This window comes from Pipistrellus hanaki, assembly GCF_964339955.1.
Source record: "Pipistrellus hanaki genome assembly, chromosome: 16".
In the NCBI taxonomy this organism is placed as follows: domain Eukaryota; kingdom Metazoa; phylum Chordata; class Mammalia; order Chiroptera; family Vespertilionidae; genus Pipistrellus; species Pipistrellus hanaki.
In genome coordinates this window covers 7,747,483-7,770,018 of record NC_140518.1, presented here as the reverse complement: position 1 = coordinate 7,770,018, position 22,536 = coordinate 7,747,483, and the positions used below count along the sequence as shown (strand labels likewise).

The 22,536-nt window shown below is 61.4% G+C and overlaps 2 protein-coding genes across 2 annotated transcripts; both read left to right on the top strand.

Moving 5' to 3' along the window:
* The first annotated feature begins 244 nt into the window (after window positions 1–244).
* STARD3 (StAR related lipid transfer domain containing 3) lies at window positions 245–19,545 on the top strand. Its single transcript, XM_084862409.1, has 15 exons — window positions 245–360; window positions 9,946–10,214; window positions 13,383–13,460; window positions 13,844–13,921; window positions 14,039–14,092; window positions 14,689–14,806; window positions 15,001–15,099; window positions 15,316–15,371; window positions 15,756–15,848; window positions 16,544–16,606; window positions 16,765–16,860; window positions 17,146–17,225; window positions 17,327–17,431; window positions 18,351–18,444; window positions 18,861–19,545. The coding sequence occupies exons 2-15, from the start codon at window positions 9,993–9,995 to the stop codon at window positions 18,963–18,965; spliced, it is 1,341 nt and encodes a 446-aa protein (XP_084718535.1). The 5' UTR covers window positions 245–360; window positions 9,946–9,992; the 3' UTR covers window positions 18,966–19,545.
* A 440-nt stretch (window positions 19,546–19,985) lies between these two features.
* Window positions 19,986–22,477, top strand: TCAP (titin-cap). The gene is made up of 2 exons (XM_084862429.1): window positions 19,986–21,506; window positions 21,695–22,477. The coding sequence occupies exons 1-2, from the start codon at window positions 21,397–21,399 to the stop codon at window positions 22,086–22,088; spliced, it is 504 nt and encodes a 167-aa protein (XP_084718555.1). The 5' UTR covers window positions 19,986–21,396; the 3' UTR covers window positions 22,089–22,477.
* Window positions 22,478–22,536: the final 59 nt, after the last annotated feature.

Genomic DNA, 22,536 nt, shown 5'->3' with positions numbered 1-22,536 from the left:
TCCAAATCCTGTTCTCCCGGCATCACAGGCCTCTTTTCAGGAAGTTCCCCATTTTCCACTGTGCCAGGCCCATGTGGCCCAATGAAGTCCACGCCCGGAGCTCCCTTCCCATTCCCCACGCCTAGGTAGACCCTCTGCACGTCTAACTTAAGCAGCAGCACCCACTTCCGGCCCCTGGGGCTGGGCTGGAGGGCTGGGGGCGGGGCTTCAGCTGCGCACGCCCCCGTGCGCTCTGCGGGGCGGACTCGGCGGCGGAAGTGGTGCTGTTGCGAGATCCCCTTCCGCTCTGAGGCGCCGCCGGGGCCGCGGTGCTGACTCGGCCGGGGCCGAAGAGCCGGGCCGGTGGCTGACATGCAGCAGGTGGGTCCAGCAGCGGTCTCTGGGGCTGGGTAGTGCCGCCGGGCTGTATCTTGCTAGAGGATCCCGCCTTCCTGCCCGGCGTCCGTTCTTGGTTCTGTCCTACCCTGCCCACACCCCCCCTGCGTCCCAGGTTCCGCCCCCTTCCTCTGCTCGGCCTCCCTCAGTCCCGAGCGGGGTCGGAGGTCTCTGGCCCTCCTCTGCCCGCCCCCTCGAGAGGGCCTGGGGCAGGGGGTCGGGGCTCCCTCCAGAGCCTCCTGTAGACTGTGAGGGAAGAGGCGAGGGGGACGGTATCTGGGTATGAAGGGCAGGAGCTGGATATGGGGAGGGGTCGGAGTTTCCTAAGGAGGGGGCAAAGATCGCGTCCCGGTAGATCTGCGTCCGCCTGACATCCGGCCTCCACTTCCTTGGCAGTGACTTTCTGATTGACAGAAGAAGGGCCCTCTAAAGTATCTTGCTTGAGTTCTTACAGGTGCATAACAACAAGAACACTCACTCCTGACTGCATAGTTAACAAATGCCCTCCTCCCATTTGGGGGTTCCTCCCGGTCAGCAGCTCCTTGTTTTCTTCCTGCTGCTCTGGAAGTGCTGGTTTCCATTTTCCTTTGCTCCAGCCCCTCACCCTGTCACTGAGTTTGGATGGTCTCATCTACTCCCAGGACTTGAAGCGTCACACCACTCACATACCCGGAAGGCGCCCAGACCTACAGCTTCAGGGCAGCCCTCCCTGCAGCCCCCAGACGCGGCCACCCAGCCGCCTGCCAGCATGGCAGCTCCACTTCAGCTGGAGCACACCGCGCTTGAACTTGAAGGGCCTTTTCCCCTGCAGACTCATTCTCCCTCGGCCACACCCCATCCTAGCGGGAAAAATTTGGGCAATATCTTAGTTTCTCTTCTCCCTCAATTCCCACGTCTAAGAGGAGACCTAGCCCAGCGAACTTTCTTCTTTTCTGTTGCTGCCTTTGTTGGAGTGTTTCTCATCGGATGATCGCAGTGGCTTCCCAGCAACTTCCAGTCCTGGCTGCCTGCACCCACTCTCCAAACTGTAACTCCTGTGATCCTTTTATTTATTTAATTTTAAAAATGTATATTTTATTGGCCCTGGCTGGTTTGGCTCAGCTGATAAAGCGTCGGCCTGCGGACTGAAAGGTCCCAGGTTCGATTTCGGCCAAGGGCATGTACCTTGGTTGCGGGCGCATCCCCAGTGGGGGGTGTGTAGGAGGCAGATGGTCGATGTTTCTCTCTCATCGCTGTTTCTAACTCTCCCTCTCCCTTCCTCTCTGTAAAAAAATTCAATAAAATATATATATATATTTTTAAATATATATTTTATTGATTTTTACAGAGAGGAAGGGAGAGGGATAGAGAGTTACAAACATTGATGAGGGAGAAACCGATCAGCTGCCTCCTGCACACCCTCCCCAACTGGGGATGTGCCCACAACCAAGGTACATGCCCTTGACCGGAATCAACCTGGGACCCTTCAGTCCGCAGGCCGACAGCCAAATTGATTTCGGCTTGTGATCCTTTTAAAACACAAGTCTCCTAGTGTCACCACCTTGCTTAACACCCTTTGATGGCTTCCCGTTACCTGTGGGAAAGGCTGAGTTCCTAGTGCGGTTCGCAGTGCCCTCTATGAGCTGAGTCTCCTATGTGCACCCTGAGGTGCAGTAATATGGCGCTGCAGGCTGCGCTTGCCCACACCTTGCTATTCCCTGTCTCTGTTTTTGCATTCACCAGCCCCTCTACCTAGGAAGCCTCTTATCTGCCAGGCTACCTTCTATTTGTCCGTCAGAGTGCTCTGCTCAGGGAGCACCACCCCTGGATCACCCTTCCCCCAGTCCCCAAGACTAAATACTCCTCCTCTATGTCCCTGCAGCACCCGGTCCATGATGGCGTAGTGATTGAGAATGCAAACTCCTGAATCAGGCTTCTTGGGCCCTGATACTGTTTTGTGATCTTGATGAAGTGCGTGCCTCCGTTTTCTCATCTGTAAAATGGGAGATAGTAATGTGCCTCCTCACAGAACCACTGGGAGGGTTAAATGAAATAGGGCTTCACACAGCGAGCCTACGAGTGCTCAATAACTGTTATCTGTTATTGTTTATGTAAAAACCACACAGAGCAGTGGTTATGACTTTTCATTTCATAAGCTGCCGGAGGGCAGTTGGTGTGGCTCACTTTCTCTGTCGCAGAGCCGGGAAGCTTGGCTTTTTGTCAGGAAGTTAGATACTGTGGTGGAGGGCATTGGGGGCCGGAGCTGGATTTATCGAAGTGAGGATTTCAGGGTGAAAAAGACCCAGCCCCGATGTCTGTCTGCTCAGCCAGTGAACTTGGAAACGGATGTTACATGGCAAGCGTGAGTTGTAGAGAAGTGTGCACAGAGCCCTGGGAACCCAAGGCAGAGAAAGGCCAAGGGTGGTTTGGACAATTAATGGTGCGGGGAGGGTGGTGGTGGGGACTCTCTTGCGCTCAGAATGAAGAGCGGGGTCCTCTAAACTGAGTTCTTGTGCGGGAGAGGATGCTGGGCTGGGCAGAAGGGCTGAGATTGGGGATTCTTTTTCCGGATCGGCCATGAGGAAGGACCCCTGGGGTTAGGAGCCTGTTAGAGACCTGGTACCAGGAATTTGGGGGCAAGCCCCCCGGGGGAGGCTCCGTCTGTGGGCAGGGCCTGTGCTGGAGACCAGAGGCGGGGCCTTTGCTCAGGGTGTTTTGCTGGCCCGGAATGCTGATCCTCCTTGCCTCCAGGAATAGATGCCCGGATTCTTCACGGCCAGCTCAGATGGCTGCTCCTCCTCCCTGTGGCTTTCCCAACCTCATGCCCTCGAGCCTGGGTCAGATGCTCCTTTTTCTGGAGCCCACAGTCCTTTTTCTGTTCCTTCTTCCCTAAAAGTGCTGATCACAGCGCACATAGCACTGTTTATTATTTATCCGTCAGCCTCCCTCACCAGACGAGGCGCTGCCGAGTGTCCCCAGGGACCAGCCGAGTCTGGCACAAGGTAGGCGCTAGCGTGTGTGTGCTGATTTATTCGGGCTCTCGCACACTTGGACTTGTGCAGGTTAGACAAAAATCCTGTGTATCTGACCGCTCCTGCTTGTTCTAGCGACTGGCAGAGGTGGTTGGCTCCATTTTACAGATGAGGAAGTTGAGACTTGGCAGCTAAGGTTAAGGTCACTCATTAAGGACTTAAGAACTGCCTCCTAACTCCAGGTCCATGGTTGTGTTCTCAGAGTCCTGGCCCCCAGAACAGTAGCCGCATTATCGGGACAAGGGTCAGGGAGGCCATCACATCTGATGGATTGTGTATCTGCATTGTGAGCTTTTTCCGGCTGGGAAGTGACTGGTCCTGGCTTTTGTGTCATCAGGGCTGGTGCTGGGAGGAGTCTGAGGGGCCCCACCCCCGCCCCTGCAGGGGACCTTCCCCTGAGTGGGCTGATGGGGACTGTGATCTTTCCCGGAAGATGACCGGCCTTTTCCAGACCTTGTTCTCTTTAGCCCCCGGTTTTATCCAACAACACTAAGGGGTGAGGTAGGCCTGACTCACCAGCCCCCCCGAATTGGCCAGGGTCCTAGAATCTCGGAGCTGGGGGCATCCTGCCATTCACAGGGCCTGGCGTGTGGAGGGGGCATGGGGCTGAGTGGTCTCCGTTTGTTAGGGTTTGTTAGGGTTTTCCAGTAAACGTTCCGTCAGAACCTCCGGCCGGGGAGGGGAGGGGACAGTGATGAACATAGTTTCTGTTTTGGTTCGACTTCCCCGTCCACTTCCCCAGAAGGAAGGGAAGGGAGAAACGGGACTCTGGCCTCGGCTTTGCAGTCTCACTTGTCACTGCTGCCGTGTCTTCTCTTTGAACTCCTCCTTGTCCAGGAAACTTCCCAAAACCCGGAGGGGGGTGCGGAGCAGGGCTGTCAGCCGGAGGAACCGAGGCGGAGGGCAGGGCCACAGGAGAGCCTCGGCTGTGCCATCCCGGGCCAGCTCCCTGCGACCAGAGCCGCCCTCCGGCCCAGCAGCACCGCCCGGACCCTCCGTTCGGGCAGGAGTGCCGTGTGCTGGGCCTGCCTGCGCGTGCCTGGCCAGGGCCCCGCCTCTAACCCCGCACCCACGGCCCCGGCGGTAGTAATAGCTGCTGTTAATTAGGCACAGGCACTTTGCATGTGTTACTTCTCATCCTTTTTAAGAGCTCTGTGATGTGGGCACCATATTGCCCTGTCCCCGTTACTTAGATGAGGAGGCTGAGGTTCAGAGGGTGAGGTGGCTAAGGGCCAGCCCCATAAAAGGCGGCCCTGGGTTTCTGACTGACTTGTGCCCTTCCCCCTGTGACGGGGTGGGCGTTGCGGATCCGCAGGGCAGTGGACTGACGGGACATGTACCATGGCCAGACGGAGTGGCCTGGGCCTCGAGGCTCCAGAGACATGGCTGCGTGTAAGGGGAGTGCTGAGCCGGAGTCCCAGACCCGGAGTGGGGAGGCCTGGGGAGAGGGACAGCTCTGCCTAGGAGGTGACATTTGGATGTTCTCATCAGTCAGAATGTGCCCCAGGGGGAGGAGGTCCGCCCAGAGTGAGAGGACAGGGGAGCGGAGGCACAGGGGAAGACCAGCCGGCCGGACGGTGTCCTGGGAGCAGTTAGGGGTCAGGAGATTTTTGGGATAGTGCTGCTATCTCCCCTGCTTCTTCCCCCCCCCCCCCCCACCTAAGCAAGAGAAGGGGTCATGCTAGGGTCTTGCTCAGTCCTTCCTCCTTGACCTTTGCTCCCCAAGGAATTTAGCTCACCTCTCCTTACCAGCCCAGGCTCAGGGAGGGGGCGGGGAGCGGCCACCCTGCCTGCGGGAATCCAGGAAACCAGTTCTCCCAGGCGGGACACCAGCAGCCGGGTTCCGGGGAGGTGGTCTGGGCTTGGCAGGGTGTGCCTGTGCCCCTGGAGGGAAGCGTGTCATAGCCCTTCAACACGTTCCCCCAGGGCCTGCTGTGAGCCCGGTGCCCTCCGGTCCTGGCGGGCAGCAGTGGGCAGAGTCTGGGAGACCCTGTGTCCTGACGTTTGCATTCCAGGGGGAGAAGACAGGCCCACACACAGACCGCTGAGCATGTAGGTCTGGGGCGGCAAGTGCTTGGAGAGCTAGGTTTTAACAAAGGCCTTTTGGGGTGATTTTATTACACCTCGATATAGTGTAATAAGCCTCCCACACACACACACACACACCTGAAGGGCTTTGCAAAGCTCCTGCCTTCTAGATGCCAGCCCTAGGAGGTAGCAGTCGTTGCCTTTTTTATTGTGGTGAAGTACGCACTTAGCATTTGAGCCATTCCTAAGTGTGCGGTTCTGTGGCGTTAGGTACAGCGGGTCCTCAGAGGTTCAACATCCTGTCATTAGAAGCACAGTGTTGCCCTAGGAACTTAACTCCTGTTTCTATTCATAGTCCGTGGTAAGATTAGTCTTGTTATGTGCAGTTTTTTTGAAGTCACAGAGCCTTCTGAGGATAGGTGAGGCCTTGCCGTATTATTGTATTGTTGCCTTTATTTAATGCAGCTGAAGAAACCGAATCTCGGAGCAGTGATATTTGGCCCAGATCACACAGCTCGCTCAGGGCGGACTGAGATTTGAACCTAGATCTCAGAGTCCAGGTCTCTTTCCGGGATGTCAGCTGCCTGCTGTTATCTGCCGGGAGCCCTGGACCCACCCAAGGCCCCTGAGGCGCTGGCAGGACTAGCGGTTCCTGGGGGGTTGGGGTGAGGTGGGGTGAGGGCTTAGCTTTCCATCTTGCCCAGAGACCTGATTTGCCCCTTTTCCCCACCCCTCTTTCCCTTCCAAGGTAGGATGATAAAACCCCCAATTTCCTCCCTCCCTCCCTCTTTCCCGCCTCTCCCTAAGCCTTAGCAGCTCAGCTTCTGCAAACACAGGGTGAATATCAAGCCCGACTCCTTCACGCCACGCGTGCTGTTCCGCTCCGGCGCCTCGGAGGCGATTGGGGGCCGGTGACAGCGGGCGGTGGGGTTGGGAGGGAGGTGCCGCTCGCAGGCTCCAGCCTCACAGCACCCATGCCCGCCTCCCCCATCAGGGGGCGGGCCTGTGGCACGGAGGCCAAGCCTGGCTGTCCTGCCACCTCCACCATCAGGCCTGACTGTCCTGCCACCTCCACCATCAGGGCCCGGGGCCGGAGAACAGGCTCTGGGGACTGTGAGGGGCAGGTCCGGGCCAAGGCGGTCTCCACCTCTCAGACTGACGGGTCTGCGGGGGCGCGAAGGCCGGTGGGCAGCTCCTGAGTGAGCGTGCCAAGGGGTGACCCCAGAGTTTGTAGAAGTCTGCGGGTGAGGCTCTCTGTGGCCACCTTCTGGGGCAGGACCCTAACAGCCCTCTTTTTCTATTTCCTATAGGGCGGTTCCAAGTAGGCATTTACTTATTTATTTTCGTTTCTCTTTTTTTTTTTATTTTTTTTTATTTTTGTTTCTCTTGCTTAAAAAAGGGAGGTTTTAAAAAAACTACAGGGCTTTTTCCTTGGTGAGAAGGACTTGCCCAGAGTTCCCCGGGATTGGTGGCTGCCCCTAGTAAGCCTGGGACCCGGGCCGTGTCCTGACCGCTGCTTGTTCCGGCGGCCACCCCTCCCTTGCTTCAGACCCCCCCCCCCCCCCCCCCCGGGCTTGGCTTCCTCGCACCCTTGTGTCTGCAGCTCCAGGCTCCCCAACACCTCTGCTCTCAGCCCTCGTCTGTGTCTCTCGCTTCATCGGGATGTCTGGATGTGTCAGTGCCATTGCCACTCCGAGCGCTTCTCACACCCAAGCTGCTGCCACCCGAGTCCTGTCCCAGGGAGGGGAGGAGGGAGGAAGCCGAGGGGAAAGACAGGCAGGCATGCAGACAGACAGACACAGGAGCAGCCTGGGAGTAGGGAAGCCACAGTGCCCTGCAGTGAGGCAGGGAAGAGGGAGAGAGGCCCAGTGCAGGCAGACAGAGAAGACAAGCAGAGAGGCTCAGGAGAACAGGAGAGAAGGGAGGAGAGAAGACTCGGATGGAGAGAGATGGGGAGGAGGACCCAGAGGGGCGACAGCATATGGGCAGGGAGAGGGGGTACAGGACACTTACAAAGCGAAGACAGACAGGAAAGGGGCGAGATGGAGACAGGTCTGACAGGAGACGGAGGGCCATTGGAGACGCGGAAATGTCACCGCCCTGGAGCCGCGGCCCTGCCACGGTGAGGGATGCGCTGCGGGCCGGCTGGCACCGGGCCCCGCTGATGGATGCTGCGGGTGCCACTGCCAGCGCCTGTCACATCCGTCCTCGGTCCCCTCCCGGAGCCGCGCGCGGCTTTCCCTCAGTCCCTCCAGAGGAGCCTGCTATGGGGACCCCGAGAGTGTGGCACTGGGGGGTGGCCTGGGGCTGGAGCCTCTGCTGGGAGCCGTCCCTGGGGCTTGCTCAGAACCTCCTGCCGGCCACGAACGGGGCTTGTTCTGGACCTCGGAGATCGAGGGGATGTGGCAGGCAGGAGATCCAGCTAACGTTTAGGAAACAGCGAATCGGGAGGAAGAGTGCTGAGCTCTTGTCTTCCCGGGTCAGGGACAGACATCCAGGGCTCTCCTTCCACTGGCCCCCAATCTGTCCCCTGGTGCTGGCGGTGAGCAGACTCAGGGAGACTGAGCAAGTCCGACAAGCTCAGGCCCCACTGCGCTGAGTCAGCTCCTCTCCGGCTGTAGACGGAACCTTTTCTCCCCGCCAGGAGCAGCCTCTGAGCTCCCTGTGGGCACATTGGTGGAGCTGCGGTCTTAGGCCTGGGGGCTGCCATGGGGATGCCCCCGGGAGGGGGTGCCTCGGCCCCTTTTGTCTCTGGGGTTCATAAGAACGCCAGCCGCATGGTGCACAGGCATTGAAGGGATGGCTACGTCCACCACCTCTGAGCGGCGCCGTCTCCTCTGCAGACGGGGAAGAGCCAGCCTGCCCTGAGTGGGCACGGCCACGGCCACGGCCACAGCCACAGCCGCCGTTCTGCGGGCAGCAGGGCTCCTGGGCAGGCCTGGTTCTTCTCGTTGGGGTTTGCCCCGGTCCTCTCTGCCGCGGAGCACGTTGCTGAGGGCCAGGAGCCCCTCTGGGTCGCCCACTTAGGCACCCATCGGTCACTGAGCACCGCCTAGGGGCCAGGCGTCGTGCGGGGCTCCAGGAGGCACAGTGACCACGTCAGGGCGAGGCCCTGCCCCCATGGAGTTTGCAGAACAAGAGAGAAGACACTTTTCAGCCCTAACCGGTTTGGCTCAGTGGATAGAGCATTGGCCTGTGGACTGAAAGGTCCCAGGTTCGATTCCAGTCAAGGGCATGTACATTGGTTGCGGGCACATCCCCAGTAGGGAGTGTGCAGGAGGCAGTTGATGGATGTTTCTCTCTCATTGATGTTTCTAACTCTATATCTTTCCCTTCCTCTACGTAAAAATCAATAAAATATATTAAAAACAAACGAACATTATTTTAAAAAAAGAAGAAGGCGTTTCAGACAGCGAGGAGCCCACTGAGGAGGGGCTCACGGACACTGACGGGGCAGGGGCGGGAGGCTCTGAGGAGAGGGCTGGACGTGCCATGTGGAGGGGCTGGGAGGACAGCCCACTCAGCAGCGGAGAGCGAGGCCCGAGGCCCGGGTGGGCCCGGGTGAGGGGACTTGAAGGCCCGGGTGAGGGGACCTGAAGGCCCGGGTGGACCCGAGTGAGGGGACCTGAAGGCCCGGGTGGGCCCGGGTGAGGGGACCTGAAGGCCCGGGTGGGCCGGGTGAGGGGACCTGAAGGCCCGGGTGAGCGGTGAGGTGAGGACTCTGGAGAGGAGCCTGGCAGAACCCCCCGCGGGGCCTGGGCTGCAGGGCCGGGAGGAGGGCGCGGCTCCCCTCGGACCAGTGGCGCCCCGCGGTGGAGGGCTGCAGGCTGGCCGTGGCGGGTGGGCGGGATGTGGGAAGGCTTTCTCTGGCTGCTGTGGGGAAGGGGCGGTTGCCAGGTGAGAGGCAGCCTGGGACGCCCGCTAGGAGCCAGGGGCAGTGTCCACTGAGAGACGTGGTGGTTGGGCCTCAGGGGGGATGGAGGGGTGAGCAGAAGGGACGGAGATGTCCTCCCTCCACAGCCAGAGCCCCGGAGCCTCTGCTCCAGTTGCCAGGATGAGGGGGTGGGAGGGTAGGCCCGGCTCCTGGGAGGGCATGTGGCTTTGTGCTTGGAAAACAAAGAACAGAGCTTGGGCCCTCTTCGGGGGCGGGGGGAGGGCCGGCCAGAGGGGCGGCTGTTGACACCAGAGGCTGAACCTCGGGGCTGGGCTGGGCTGGGCAGGAGCTGGCTACGGCCCCACACACCAGGGAGGACCCCAGAGCCCTCCGAGGGTGAATCCGGGCCGCTGGGCTTGGCAGGGGCGGGAGGGAGGGAGAGGCAGTGAGAGGGGTGATCACACCTCTGAGCCTGGAAGCCCGGCTGCTGGGAGGGGTTTGGGCAGAGAGGGCCCTGCTGGGGGGTTGGGGGGGTGTGTGTGTCAGAGGTTTGGGGCTGTGGGTGGGCGCCTGGGGCTGTGTGTGAAGGTGAAGGAGGTTAACGGGACCTCCAGGACCCTGGGATGCTTGGCCTGACCCAGCCCCCCCCCCCTGCAGCTGTGCGGCTGAGGCCCACCCTCCCGCCCGAGGCGGGGCCCACCAGGATGAACAAGCTGCCCAGGGATCCGTCCTGCGACCTGGAGCGCAGCCTGCCCGCCGTGGCCTCCCTCAGCTCCTCCCTGTCCCACAAGCAGAGCCTCTCCTCGCACTTCTTCCTGCCGCCGCCCGAGAAGCGCCAGGCCATCTCCGACGTGCGCCGCACCTTCTGCCTCTTCGTCACCTTCGACCTGCTCTTCGTCTCCCTGCTCTGGATCATCGAGCTGAACGTGAGTGGCCGGAGGCTGGGGGCGCGAGCCGTGCTCGGGGGGGCCCCTGGGATTTGAACCTCCCGCTTTCTACGAAGGAGAGACCCCACCATCGAAACCTGTCTTCTTTCTGCCCTACGTTGCTTTCTGGCTTCATTCATTCACTCAGCAAACATCCCTTGAGCCATCGCCGTGTTCCCGGCACTGTGCTAACGCGGAGGGTACCGTGGGGGCCACGCCAGTGTAAGCTCCCAGTTCTCGGTGACTCCCCACTCTCGCCCCGTTTGGACCCTCCAGGACCCTCCGGTTGGGCCTCTCAGGGTTTGGTGAGATGCCACCAGCGGCCCGAGACAAAGTGCCTCTCAGTGTAGGGCCCGCCCCGCCCGTTGGCAGCTGGCGTGGGGCCTGGTCTCTGGGCGCTGACAGGGCAGAGCGGGACCCGACCGCGGAGGCAGGGGCGGCGGGAGCAGGGCCTCCCGGCCTCGGGCTGGTCCCAGCTCCTCCGTGTTTACTGTGACCTCTCTGCGCCTCCCCTCGTGTCCGCGAAGTGAGGGTGCCGTCCTGTGGGTCTCAGGCTCAGGTGGCAGGAGAAGGAGGACTTTGTTGATTGAAGCGAGGAGTTTGGAGAAGGGGCTGGTTGAAGGGTGAAGAGGCGTGTGGAGCTGGAGGGCAGCCAGGGCTCGGAGGTGGCTGTCCTTTGCCCACAGAGATGAGCTGGGCCCTTCCTCACGGACCCGGGGACCATCTTCCTGATGAGGAGCCGAGGCCCAGGGCGGTTCAGAGAGCTTCCAAGGCCTTAGCGCTCTTCCCTGTGAGGGTCCATCCAGCGTCAGAGCAAGCACCGCGCTTCCCCCGCCTCCTCCCTCAGGGTTAAGTGCCTGCCGGGCAGGAGTTGGAGATGTCTTGGTGGTTGTACTTCGGAGATGACCTGGCTGTATCGGCTGTGATCCGCGGCCGTCATTAGGCGGATGAGGGAGTTCTTGCAAAGTGGGGACCCTAACCTCCATTGTGTTCGAATGCGAATGTGATGAGCATGTTTAGGAGGCTGGGTTTAGCCGTTAGCAGAGCTAACACAGTGCTTCCCTTGGGAGACACTTGAAGTTTTATTAATTTTCAGTTTTGTGGTTTTATTTCCTATTTTGGCACATGCATCTTTTCAGTTTTCTAACAGACTGTGTGGCCCAGTGGCTACAAGGCCCCGGCAGGGTCATGGGGTCTTGCTGCCAGAGACTGGCACTCGGCTCTCCTGAGTCCGGGTGCAGTTGGTGCAGGCAGGTGCCCGGGCAGAGGGAGAGTTCTCTGTAAAGAGAACAAGTGGATGCCCAGCTGGTGTGGCTCAGTGTGTCGACCTATGAACCAGGAAGTCATGGCTTGATTCCCAGTCGGACACAGGCCTGTGTTGTGGGCTCAGTCCCCAATGTGGGGCGTGCAGGAGGCAACCGATCAATGATTCTCTCTCATCGTTGATGTTTCTATTCTCTCTCCCTCTCCCTTCCTCTCTGAAATCAATAAGAATATATTTTAAATAAAAAGGGAGAGAGAGCTGAATGAAATAAGCCAGTCAATGAAAGAAAAATACCACATGATCTCACTCATTTATGGATAATAAAGAACATTATAAACTGATGAACAAAAAGATAGATACAGCGGGGACCGGTTTGGCTCAGTGGATAGAGCGTCGGCCTGCGGACTGAAAGGTCCCAGGTTTGATTCCGGACAAGGGCATGTACCTTGGTTGCGGGCCCATCCCCAGTAGGGGGTGTGCAAGAGGCAGCTGATCGATGATTCTCTCTCATCGATGTTTCTAACTTTCTATCCCTCTCTCTTCATCTCTGTGAAAAATCAATAAAATATATTTAAAAAAAAAAAAAAAGATAGATACAGAGACATTAAAGCAACAAACAGACTGTTAAATTACAGCGGGGAGGGGAGGGAGATCTGGGGGAGATAAGAGATCAACCGAAGGACTTGTATGCATGCATATAAGCATAACCAGTGGACAAAGAACTCTGGGGAGGGAGGGCATGTATGGGAGTGGGGGGGGCAATGGTAAGATATGTGTACATATAATACCTTAATAAAAAAGAGAGAAAGAGGAGAGAGAGAGAGAGAGAGAGAGAGAGAGAGAGAGAGAGAGAGAGAGAAGGTGGAGGACAGAGCTTGAGGGATAGCAACTGTTAGGGGTGAGGGCCTGTGGAGCCCAAGAGGGAGCAGATGAGGAGGAAGAAGAGGGCAGGGCCTGGGTGGGGTGGGGTGAGGTGTCACGCCAGGCATGAGGGTGTTGAACTCCACAGAGATCTGGTTGGGGGTTTCTGACATCAGTGGGGGACAGGGGGCTGTCCAGCCTGCTGGCTCCCTGTCTCAGCACCAGAATCACCAGGAAGCTTTATAAAGATTCCAGATGTTCCGCTTACCCTAAGATTCAGACTCCGTGGTCTGAACATCTGTATCTCTAACCGGCCTCCCGCCCCCGAACCTGCCAGACATTAGAAGCCCCGGTCCTGCTCTCGGTGGTGGCCGCCTCCCCCTCGGGCTGCAGCCTGGCTCCGGCATCAGTCCAGACCCCTCTCTCCCTCGCCAAGGTCTCGGGGCCCCATTGAAAGTGTGTGGGGGCTACGGCAGGGACAGGGTGAGGACAAGTCTGCTCACTCCGCGCCATCCTCTCCAGCAGCGTGATGGATTTTGCCCATTAAGCACAAACCTAATCAATTGATTTGCCACCTGGGGCTCCGTCTGACACCACTGCCCACCCCCCGCCCCCATCACCCAGATGGATGGTTGGCTGGGAAGATGGAGCACCGGAGCGGTGGGAGGGAGATGAAATTACGTGCGGCCGGCTCTAAGCAGGCCTACCTACCAGCCAGCCCACCCACAGCACAGGGCCCAGGGCCCCCCTTGCCCGGCCCCAGGCCTCCACCGGTACCCCTGCCGGGCAGTGTACCCACATCACCAGGGCCTGACCCCTGCCTCCCTGGGCTGCCTGGTCCTTAGGGGGAGGGCACTAGTGCTGGGGTGCCAGGCCTTTGGCTGAGCCCCCTTGGTGCCTCAGGGATCCCCAGGGGCGGTGGCTTAGCATCCACAGCCTCTCCTCCAGGTTCTTCCTCTCCCCTCCCCATCCCAGGTGGGGAGGGGCAGCCGGGTCTGAGTGCGGCCTGTAGAGCTATTCGTATCTTCCTCTTCCCCTTCCAGACCAACACAGGGATCCGGAAGAACCTGGAGCAGGAGATCATCCATTACAGATTTAAAACCTCCTTCTTCGACATCTTTGTGAGTGAGCCGAGGCAGGGAGCAGAGAGGGAGCAGGGACACGACTCTGGCTAGACCCTTCTTACCGCGGCACATTCTGACCTGAGCAGGAGACTTGGCTCCCACTCTCAGGGGGTCCTCAGTCTTTAAAGGGGCTCCTAAGTGAGTCCCCACCTTCAGAGGCCCCCAGTGGGGGAGACAGTGGGGGGGGGGGTGCGCTAAGACTCTGGTCCAAGAAGGTCACATCCAAGTTGTCCCCAGAGAGGCACTGGCTCAGCTGTTCTCTCCCAAGGCGTGCACACCCTTGTGAGAGAGCCTGGGTGCTGGGCTGGCGGGGAGGGGAGCCTGCAGCAGGGGAAGGGGCACTGGCTTGCCTGAGATGGCTCTCCCACCCCCACCCCCAGGTTCTGGCCTTCTTCCGCTTCTCGGGGCTGCTCCTGGGCTACGCAGTGCTGCGGCTCCGGCACTGGTGGGTGATTGCGGTAAGACCCTCTGTCCCGCAGCTCTGGGCCCGGGTGGGCTGGTGCAGGGGCCCAGGTGGAGGGGCTCACTCCCCAGCCTCTGTGTTCCCTCTCTCCTTCCTCCCTCCCCCTGCACAGGTCACCACGCTGGTGTCCAGTGCCTTCCTCATTGTCAAGGTCATCCTCTCTGAGGTCAGTGGCTCGGGGTCTGGCTGGTCGGTGGGCATCTGGCCTGAGGGATGGGCTTCTCCTAAGAAGGGGCCATTTCTCTGACTTTGGGGATCGGAGTGGGGATGAGGGGTAACCTCTCCTTGATACTCCAAGAAATCATCTATTTTAAAAATATATGTTTTTATTGATTTTAGAGAGAGAGGAAGGGAGAGGAATAGAGAGATAGAACAATTGATGAGTGAGAAACATCAATCAGCTACCTCCCACACACCCCCTACTGGGGATCAAGCCTACAGCCTAGACATGTGCTCTGACCAGGAATCGAACCAGTGACCTCTTGGTTCATGGGTCGATGCTCAATCACTGAGCCACACTGGCCAGGCCCCAAGGAATCATCTTCACCGGCTTTCCCCCTTGCCCCCTACAGCCCCAAGGACAGAAAGTTCTTCCTCCAGCCTAACCTCAGTCTATCCTGCTGTAGAATTCCTTCCTTCATCTCAGAGCATGAGCCACAGAGGGTCCCCAAGCAGGGGGTGTGCCAGAGGGGGCAGTCCCAGGAGGGGTCCTGCTCGGGGAGGGGTGCCCCCGCCGTGGAGCTCAGCGCCCTCTCTCCACAGCTGCTCAGCAAAGGGGCCTTCGGCTACCTGCTCCCCATCGTGTCCTTTGTCCTCGCCTGGCTGGAGACCTGGTTCCTTGACTTCAAGGTCCTCCCCCAGGAGGCTGAGGAGGAGCGATGTGAGTGGCAGGGGGGAGGGGGGGAGTGGGGTCACGCCAGCCCCGGGGAGGAGAAGTTCGGGCCTCAGAGCCAGTCCTGAGCTCTCTTGCCAACCTGAGAAGCTCCCAGGAGCCTAAGCGTGAGCCGGGGCAGGGGGCCGGGCTGCTGGCCTGTGGCTGCTGTGGGACAACGGCCGCCGTGTCTGCTCTCCCAGGGTACCTTGCTGCCCAGGCCGCTGTCGCCCGAGGACCCCTCCTCTTCTCCGGAGCTCTTTCCGAGGGCCAGTTCTATTCACCCCCAGAATCCTTTGCAGGTGAGGGCCGGTGGGTGGGGACCCGCCTTCAGGGAGGGGCACCGTGGAGGGGGGTAAGCTGGGGCTGCTCGTTCTATTCCTTCTATGGCCTCCCTGGGAAAGCCAGCTCCCTCTCCCACACAGTCCCCCCCCCCCCCATCCTGCATTTGCACCTGAACCCGCCCCCTCCCTCACTCTCCCCCCACCTCCCATTGTCGTCTGTGCTGTTCTCTGCAGGGTCTGACAGCGAATCAGACGAGGAGGCTGCCGGGAAGAAGAGCTTCTCTGCCCAGGTGCTTGGCTGCCCCCCACCCTCCCTTTGGATGGCACCACAGAGAAGGGCCAGTCCTGGCTCAGCCAGGGTGGGCAGGGCTTCCCAGCAGACGGTGGGCCTCAGCAGCTTGAATGCCAGTCCGCGCCCATTTGAGTGTCAGCCCCATTGCTGTCAGGCCCACTGGTCTGCCTCATTGGGGGGGGGGGGGGGGGCGTGAGGAACAGCGTAGTCTCAGCTCCTGCCCCAGAACCCCTCAGGGCCTGGGAGACCGGGGCACACCCCCATGTCCGGCTGGTCAGGCTCCCGAGAGAGGGTGTGAGTGTCCAGGGAAAGAACCAGCCACCAGCAAAGTGGGTCCAGGCCCCCAGCTGACCCCTCCGCCTCCCCTCCCCTCCCCGCCCAGGAGAGGGAGTACATCCACCAGGGGCGGGAGGCCATGGCCGTGGTGGACCAGATCTTGGCCCAGGAGGAGAACTGGAAGTTCGAGAAGAATAATGTAAGAAGCTCCCTCCCCCCCCCGCCCACGTGGGGGGAGTTTTCCCCCCTTTTTCTGAGCCTGAGAGGAAGCCCGGGGATTACCTGGTGGAGCCCTGTCCCTGCCCAGGAGAGGGAGAGGGGGCTGGGCTGGGGGCGCCCTCTCGGCAGGCGGTCAGGCTGGATTGGATGTTTCCATGGCCGCTGCGTGCGCGCCCCCCTAATACCCCCCACTCACCTCCGCACCCCATCCTCCTCTCCCTGCTGCCCTGCTCTCTGGGCTCGGCTTTGAGGGGGAAGCCAGGCTTGTGTTAACGATCAGACACTGTTACCTGAAAAGATGGCGGAGGCTTGGAATCGGGAAACGTGCCCGTCCCTGCCTCTGGCCGGCGCCTCTGCCGGCGCCTCTGCCGGTGCCTCTGCCGGCGCCTCTGGCAGCCCTTAGGGGCCTGGAGATTCCGTTCTTCGTGGTCACGGCCACAGCTGTGCTCCTGCCTTTTAATTTGACACCAAAGCTTTTCCCTCCTGTCGCCGGACGTTTGTCAGAACCACTGTTTTTATTATAACGGTGCTGGCTGCTCGAGTTTCCCCAGACTCCTGGACTTCTCTGCCCTGAGCTGTTAGAAACCTCAAACACCCGTCTCCCCTTCCTGAGCCACCAGCCCACCCCCCGGCCCTCCCGGCCCCCGCCTCCCGGCCCCTCTGTCCCTCCCGCAGGAATACGGGGACACCGTGTACACCATCGAGGTTCCCTTTCACGGCAAGACGTTCATCCTGAAGGTGAGGGAGGGAATCGGGTGTCCTGGTGGGTCCCGGAGCCGCTGGGACTCCAGGTTGGGGCGGAGGGGCCCGCTGGCAGGTGTCACGCCACCAAGAGGGAAGGGCTGCGTTGCCCGAGCCCAGCTGGCACCACCCTGCCCTCTGCCTGCCCTGCCTAGACCTTCCTGACCTGCCCGGCGGAGCTGGTGTACCAGGAGGTGATCCTGCAGCCCGAGCGGATGGTGCTGTGGAACAAGACGGTGACCGCCTGCCAGGTGAGCGGCCGGGGCCGAGGACACGGGGGTCAGGGCGATGCCCTGGCGTGGCCAGCTGCCCCAGGCGCCCAGGCCGTGCCATGGGACTGCTCTGTGCCTCAGGTTCCCCTGCTGTGACGTGGGGGTGAGGGCAGCAGTGTTAACGGGAGAGGGTTGGGAAAGTGGGCGCCTGGTCCAGGCCCCAGGAATGGCAGTGGCTGTTGGTGAAGGACCTGAGCGTGGAGGGGTGGAGGCGGGGCTGGGTCTCCTGGGATGGGCTGCACCTCACTCCCCCTCGCACCGCAGATCCTGCATCGAGTGGAGGACAACACCCTCGTGTCCTACGACGTGTCTGCGGGGGCCGCTGGCGGAGTGGTCTCCCCTCGGTGAGTGGCCACCACACCCCCTCCTCTCAGGCAGGCCTCCTGCCCCTGTGTCTTGGGCTTGGCACCCCCTGACCTGATCCTCCCCTCCCCCCCCCCCCCAGGGACTTTGTGAATGTCCGACGCATAGAGCGGCGCAGAGACAGATACCTGTCTTCCGGCATCGCCACCACCCACTGCGCCAAGCCCCCCACCCACAAATACGTCAGGTGAGCGGCCTGGCCCCGGGGCCTCCTGGACGGCCCCTCCGGGCGGCGGTGAGGACGGCGGGGACAGTGAGGACAGCGGGGACTCCTGCGGAGGTCGCCTTCCTGGCCCCGTCCCTCTGGGCTCTGTCCTTCCCAGCCCTGATCCCGCTCCTCCGCTGCTCGTGTGCTGGGGCCTGGGGGCGTCACGCTGCACCCACGCCCCCCGCTCTGGGCAGCTCCGGGCAGACGGGGATAGGGCCGCCCCGAGCAGGAGATCCGAGTCCCCTCCCCCGTCCTCTCCGCCGATCCCTGGCCTTCCTTCCGAGCTGAGGTCTGCCGGAGGAAGAGGGTGAGCGGTGCACGGCCTGTTCCAGCCCCCCCGCGGCTCCCCGTCTGTCTGATCCTGGACTCCAGAGCCACGGCGGCCTCCGCCCAGTTACTGCTCCCCTCCTTCCTGAGCTCGCAGAGAGCACTCTTGATTGGGTATCAGACTGGGCTCTGGGCTCAGCACGACCCGGACTTGTGGGTGACAGGCAAGCTGGTTTCCTCTCGGGGTGCCAACCTCCTTATCCGTGGAGTGGGCTTAGGGCGCTCCGTGGAGCTGTGGGCAGGTTAAACGGGGGGGAGATGTGAATACAGCCCCTGAGAGGGCGCCCCCTCCTGGAAGCCACCAGCACCGCTCTGCTCCCTGAACTGGGCAGGGTGAGACGTGCGGGCCCGGCCACCCTCACAGCTAGAGCTGACCTAGGATGACGGGGCGTGGTGGGGGCTGGGCGGGTGGGGGTTGCAGGCCTGGCAGCTGCGGTGGGAGTGTTGGAGCATCACAGGACCAGCAGATCCCTTCCCTCTCCCGCCCACGTCCAAGGTGGGCCAGGAATGGAGTTGGCGAGTCAGGGGCCTCGCCTGGCTCCAGAGTCCCCAGTGGTGCCTCTCTCCTCAGGGGCGAGAATGGTCCTGGGGGCTTCATCGTGCTCAAGTCGGCTAGCAACCCTCGAGTCTGCACCTTCATCTGGATCCTCAACACAGATCTCAAGGTGAGGGGCCGGGGCTGCAGGCAGGCCCCGTGCAGTGGAGGCTCTGCTGTGTGATCTCGGGGCTCCCTGGCCCTCTTCAGGCCTCCCCTCTTCTTCACCTCCGTCCTTACTCTTTGATTTGGGCCACAGAGCCCCAAATCTTGCTGCCCTCCGTAGCCGGAGGGCCTCCTGAGGCCCTGAGGAGGGGTGGCTGGCTGCCAGCCTGGCCCCTCCCAGGTCTGTTTGGCTGGCTGGTGCCAGGACCTAGGCACAGGATGTTCTTCCTGCCAAGGGTGAGGGGGCGAGGGTGGCCTCGGTGCATTCCAGAGCTGCTCCTGCATTCTGGCCCAGAGCACTCCCTGCTGGTGCCCTAGTTGAGGGAGGAGCCCTTCCGAGAGCTAATCCCCATCTTCCCTCCCCTCCACTCCCCTCCCCAGGGCCACCTGCCCCGGTACCTCATCCACCAGAGCCTCGCAGCCACCATGTTTGAATTTGCCTTCCACCTTCGGCAGCGCGTCGGCGAGCTGGGGGCCCGGGCATAGCTGTGCCCCCTTGTCACCCTGCGGGCCAGGGTTCGGTCGCCACAGCCTCCAGAGCCAGAGGGGGCCGGCGGGGCTGCCCACTGCGGACCTGGCCTCAGGAGGACCAAGCGGAGCCCTCCCGTGGCACCCCCTGACCCCGAGCGGCCACGCTCCGCCGTGTCTGAGCCACGGCCGTGAGCAGGCTGTGGGGTCAGCATCCAGACTCCGGGCTCTGCCCGGGGCAGGTGGAGTCTGTCCTGCTGATGTTTACATGGCGCCCTGCCCAGCCCGGAGCAGGGTCTGCAGTGGGAGCCTCGGACTTGGTAGGTGAGGGCCAGGGCCCTGGGCAGGATGGAGCCGGAGCGGCCTTGTCACCGGGTTCAGGTGCAGAAGCCCCCTCACCTGCCTGCTCCCAACACGCTTTGGGAATCATTTAAAGGGTCTGGGACCTTTTTCCACATGTACTTGTGGGGGAGCGGGTGGCAGGTGGGGATGGTGGGTGCTGTCAGTGAACCCCTGCCTTTCCCAGGGTCTCTCCCTCTGCCCAGGGCCTCCTCGGGGACCTTTGTATTTTGAGCCAATTAAAAATATGAACTCACCAGGCCGGTTGAGTGTCAACCTATGAACCAGGAGGTCACGGTTCGATTCCTGTCAGGGCACAGGCCCGGGTTGTGAGCTCGATCCCCAGTGTGGGGCGTGCTTGAGGCATCCAATCAGTGATTCCCTCTCATCATTGATGTTTCAATCTCTCCTTCTCCCTTCCTCTCTGAAATCAATAAAAATATATATATTTACAACAAAAACTAAAACTATGAACTCAAAAGGGAAAAAGGCAAGCCCTCGGGCTGGCTACTTGAGGGAGGGAAGGAGCGAGCCACTGCGGTGGCCAGAACCCTGGCACATCGCTCACCCCCGGGAGCCAGTGGGATCCAGTTTCTGGATTCCTCCTCCCCAGCACACACACACACTTTCCTGAATGGCTCAACTGGGCAGATGACAGGGCAGAGAAAAATGCCCCGCCCACCCCTGCCAGGCTTCCTGCGAGGAAGGTCAGGGTAAGGTCTCCGGTCCGGGATTTGGGAGGAGGTGGGAGAGGCCCAGCAGGCCCTGGCTGTTTCTGGTCCTGGAGGGGGGGTCTGGGCTTCCTGGTCACCGAGGCGCTGCTGGGATCTCTGCTCCATTCGTACGTACCCCCTGTGCCCGGCCACACAAGAGTCAGAGCCCAGGCGAGAGCCAGGGTGCTGCCCGCCCCGCTCCCTGCCTGCAGGCTTCCTAAGGAGCCACCTTGCGTAGAGCCCAGGGCCCATCTCGGACCTGGCTGTGTCTGATCCGGGCCAGATCTGCATCAGAGCCTCCGTTTCCTGCTTTGTAAACACCAGCCTCACTATCATTACGTCATAGGGCTATTATGAGATTAAAGATGCCATGCTCAGGTATAGTGCCGCCTCAGTCATCAGGAGGATGCCATCCTGCCCGAGGTGGGTGCCAGCTGTCCCCACAGGCCCTCAGTTCCTGTCACTGCCTCTCCCTGTTCCTCCTCCCCCCTCCCTGCCACCACCTGTGTGCCAGCTTACAGCCCAGCAGCCATCCTGTCCCTGTGACCAGGCCCAGGCCCTGCCCAAGTGGCACATTGGAGCTGGCAGGCCCCAGAGCTCTGGTCGGGCTGTTGTGACCAGAAATGGGGGGAGGAGGGGAATGTAGCTCAGAAAGGGGCAGGGACTGCCCCAGTGTCACATCTGTGAGTGGCTGATTGGGGCTAGAGCCAGGTCTGCTGACTGCCCCTCATCGGAGCCCCTGGATTGCCCCCTCACGCTGTTTTACCCCAGTTGGGGTGTTGGGAATGGAACTGGGGGCCACGCCCACACCTAGCTCCACCCTGACGCTGGATCTGGGCGACCCCTTCTCTGACCACTGGCCGTGGGGGAGGAGCCAGTTCCTGCCCAGCTCCAGGTGGGGAGTGAGCCGCCAGGATCCCTGCCACCGGCCTGCATACTCGGGATGTGCCCTCGAACCCAGGCCGAAGAGAGCAACGGGCCGGGGACCTGGCCGCCTGGTACAGAGCCCAGAGGGGCCTCTGTGCCTGCTCTGTTTACAGACAAGCCTCCGTCCTCCCTGGCTGAAGGGGAGGGGTGGGGCCGAGAGCAGGTGCCACGGTGGCACGCGGCTGGGCATGTGCCTGGCCTCAGACAGTGTCCAGGGCATGCCAGGCATCTGGGGGTGTTGCACGGAAGACCCCTGCCCCTACCGGAGTACCTTGCTCTCTTCGGAAGCTGACCTCTGACCTGGGGGCAGCCAACAGTCCAGGCACCCCACCCCCACCCTGGGCCCGATGTTCCCCTATCAGAGTCTTGGCTCTTGTGGCATCTGACACCAGAGTGGCCGAAAATAGCCCTGGAGGAGCGGGGAGGGGCTATTTAAAGGCCGGGAAGGAGCAGGGGGAGCGAGGCTGACCATGGCCATGACAGAGCTGAGCTGCCAGGTGTCGGAGCAGGACTGCGAGCGCCGAGAGGCCTTCTGGGCCGAATGGAAGGACCTGAGCCTGTCCACGCGGCCCGAGGAGGGGTGAGTGCGGCCAGCTGGGGTCCCTCCCCGCCTCCCCAGCAGCACCCCTCCTGAGCCTTAGGAAGCCCGAGCACGAAGTTTCTCCGGGTGGGGCCACCCCTCCTGCACCCGCCGGGTCCCCTGCCCGGCCCTTAAGTGGACGGCAACGCGCAGGAGCTCAGTGTCCCCTCCCTCTGCCCCGCCCCCAGGTGCTCCCTGCATGAGGAGGACGCCCAGCGGCGCGAGACCTACCACCGGCAGGGCCAGTGCCAGGCGCTGGTGCAGCGCTCCCCCTGGCTGGTGATGCGCATGGGCGTGCTGGGCCAGGGGCTGCAGGAGTACCTGCTGCCGTACCAGCGCGTGCTGCCGCTGCCCATCTTCACCCCCACCAAGGTGGGCGTCGCCAAGGAGGAGCGGGAGGACACGCCGGTCCAGCTGCGCGAGCTGCTGGCCCTGGAGACCGCCCTGAGCGGCCAGTGCGCGGAGCGGCAGGACGCGGCGGAGATCACCAAGCAGCTGCCCCCCGTGGTGCCCGTCAGCAAGCCGGGCCCCCTGCGCCGCTCTCTGTCCCGCTCCATGTCCCAGGACGCCCAGAGAGGCTGAGAGCTGCCCTGTCCCCGCTTCGCCAGGCTGGGCCCTCCCTGGCTAGGACCACGGAGGGGAGCCGCTGGCCTCGGATGCTTTGTAGTTTGCCCGGAGTTGGGGGCTAGGAGAGGAGCGAGCCAGAGGCCTGGATGCCTGCGTTCCCAAAGGGAGGGCAGCAAAGACGGTGGGCACGAAGGGTGGGGAGCTAGGGCCAGCACAGCTGAGCAGCCCAGCCCAGGAGGAGGGAAAGAGGCGCCTGAGAGAGAAGGCCGAGGGGGAGGGGAGGTGGGAGTGCTCTGGGGAAGGCTTGGAGAAGAGCAGAGGGAGGAGGAGGTGACGAGGGCAGAGGCAGGGTGAGCCCCCAGCACCCTCTGTTAGCGCTGCAATAAATGCTCAGTTGTGTGCCAGTTTCATGTCTCTCCTTGTGGTTGTGGGGGGGCACCCATTGGGGTCACCCCGTCATGCT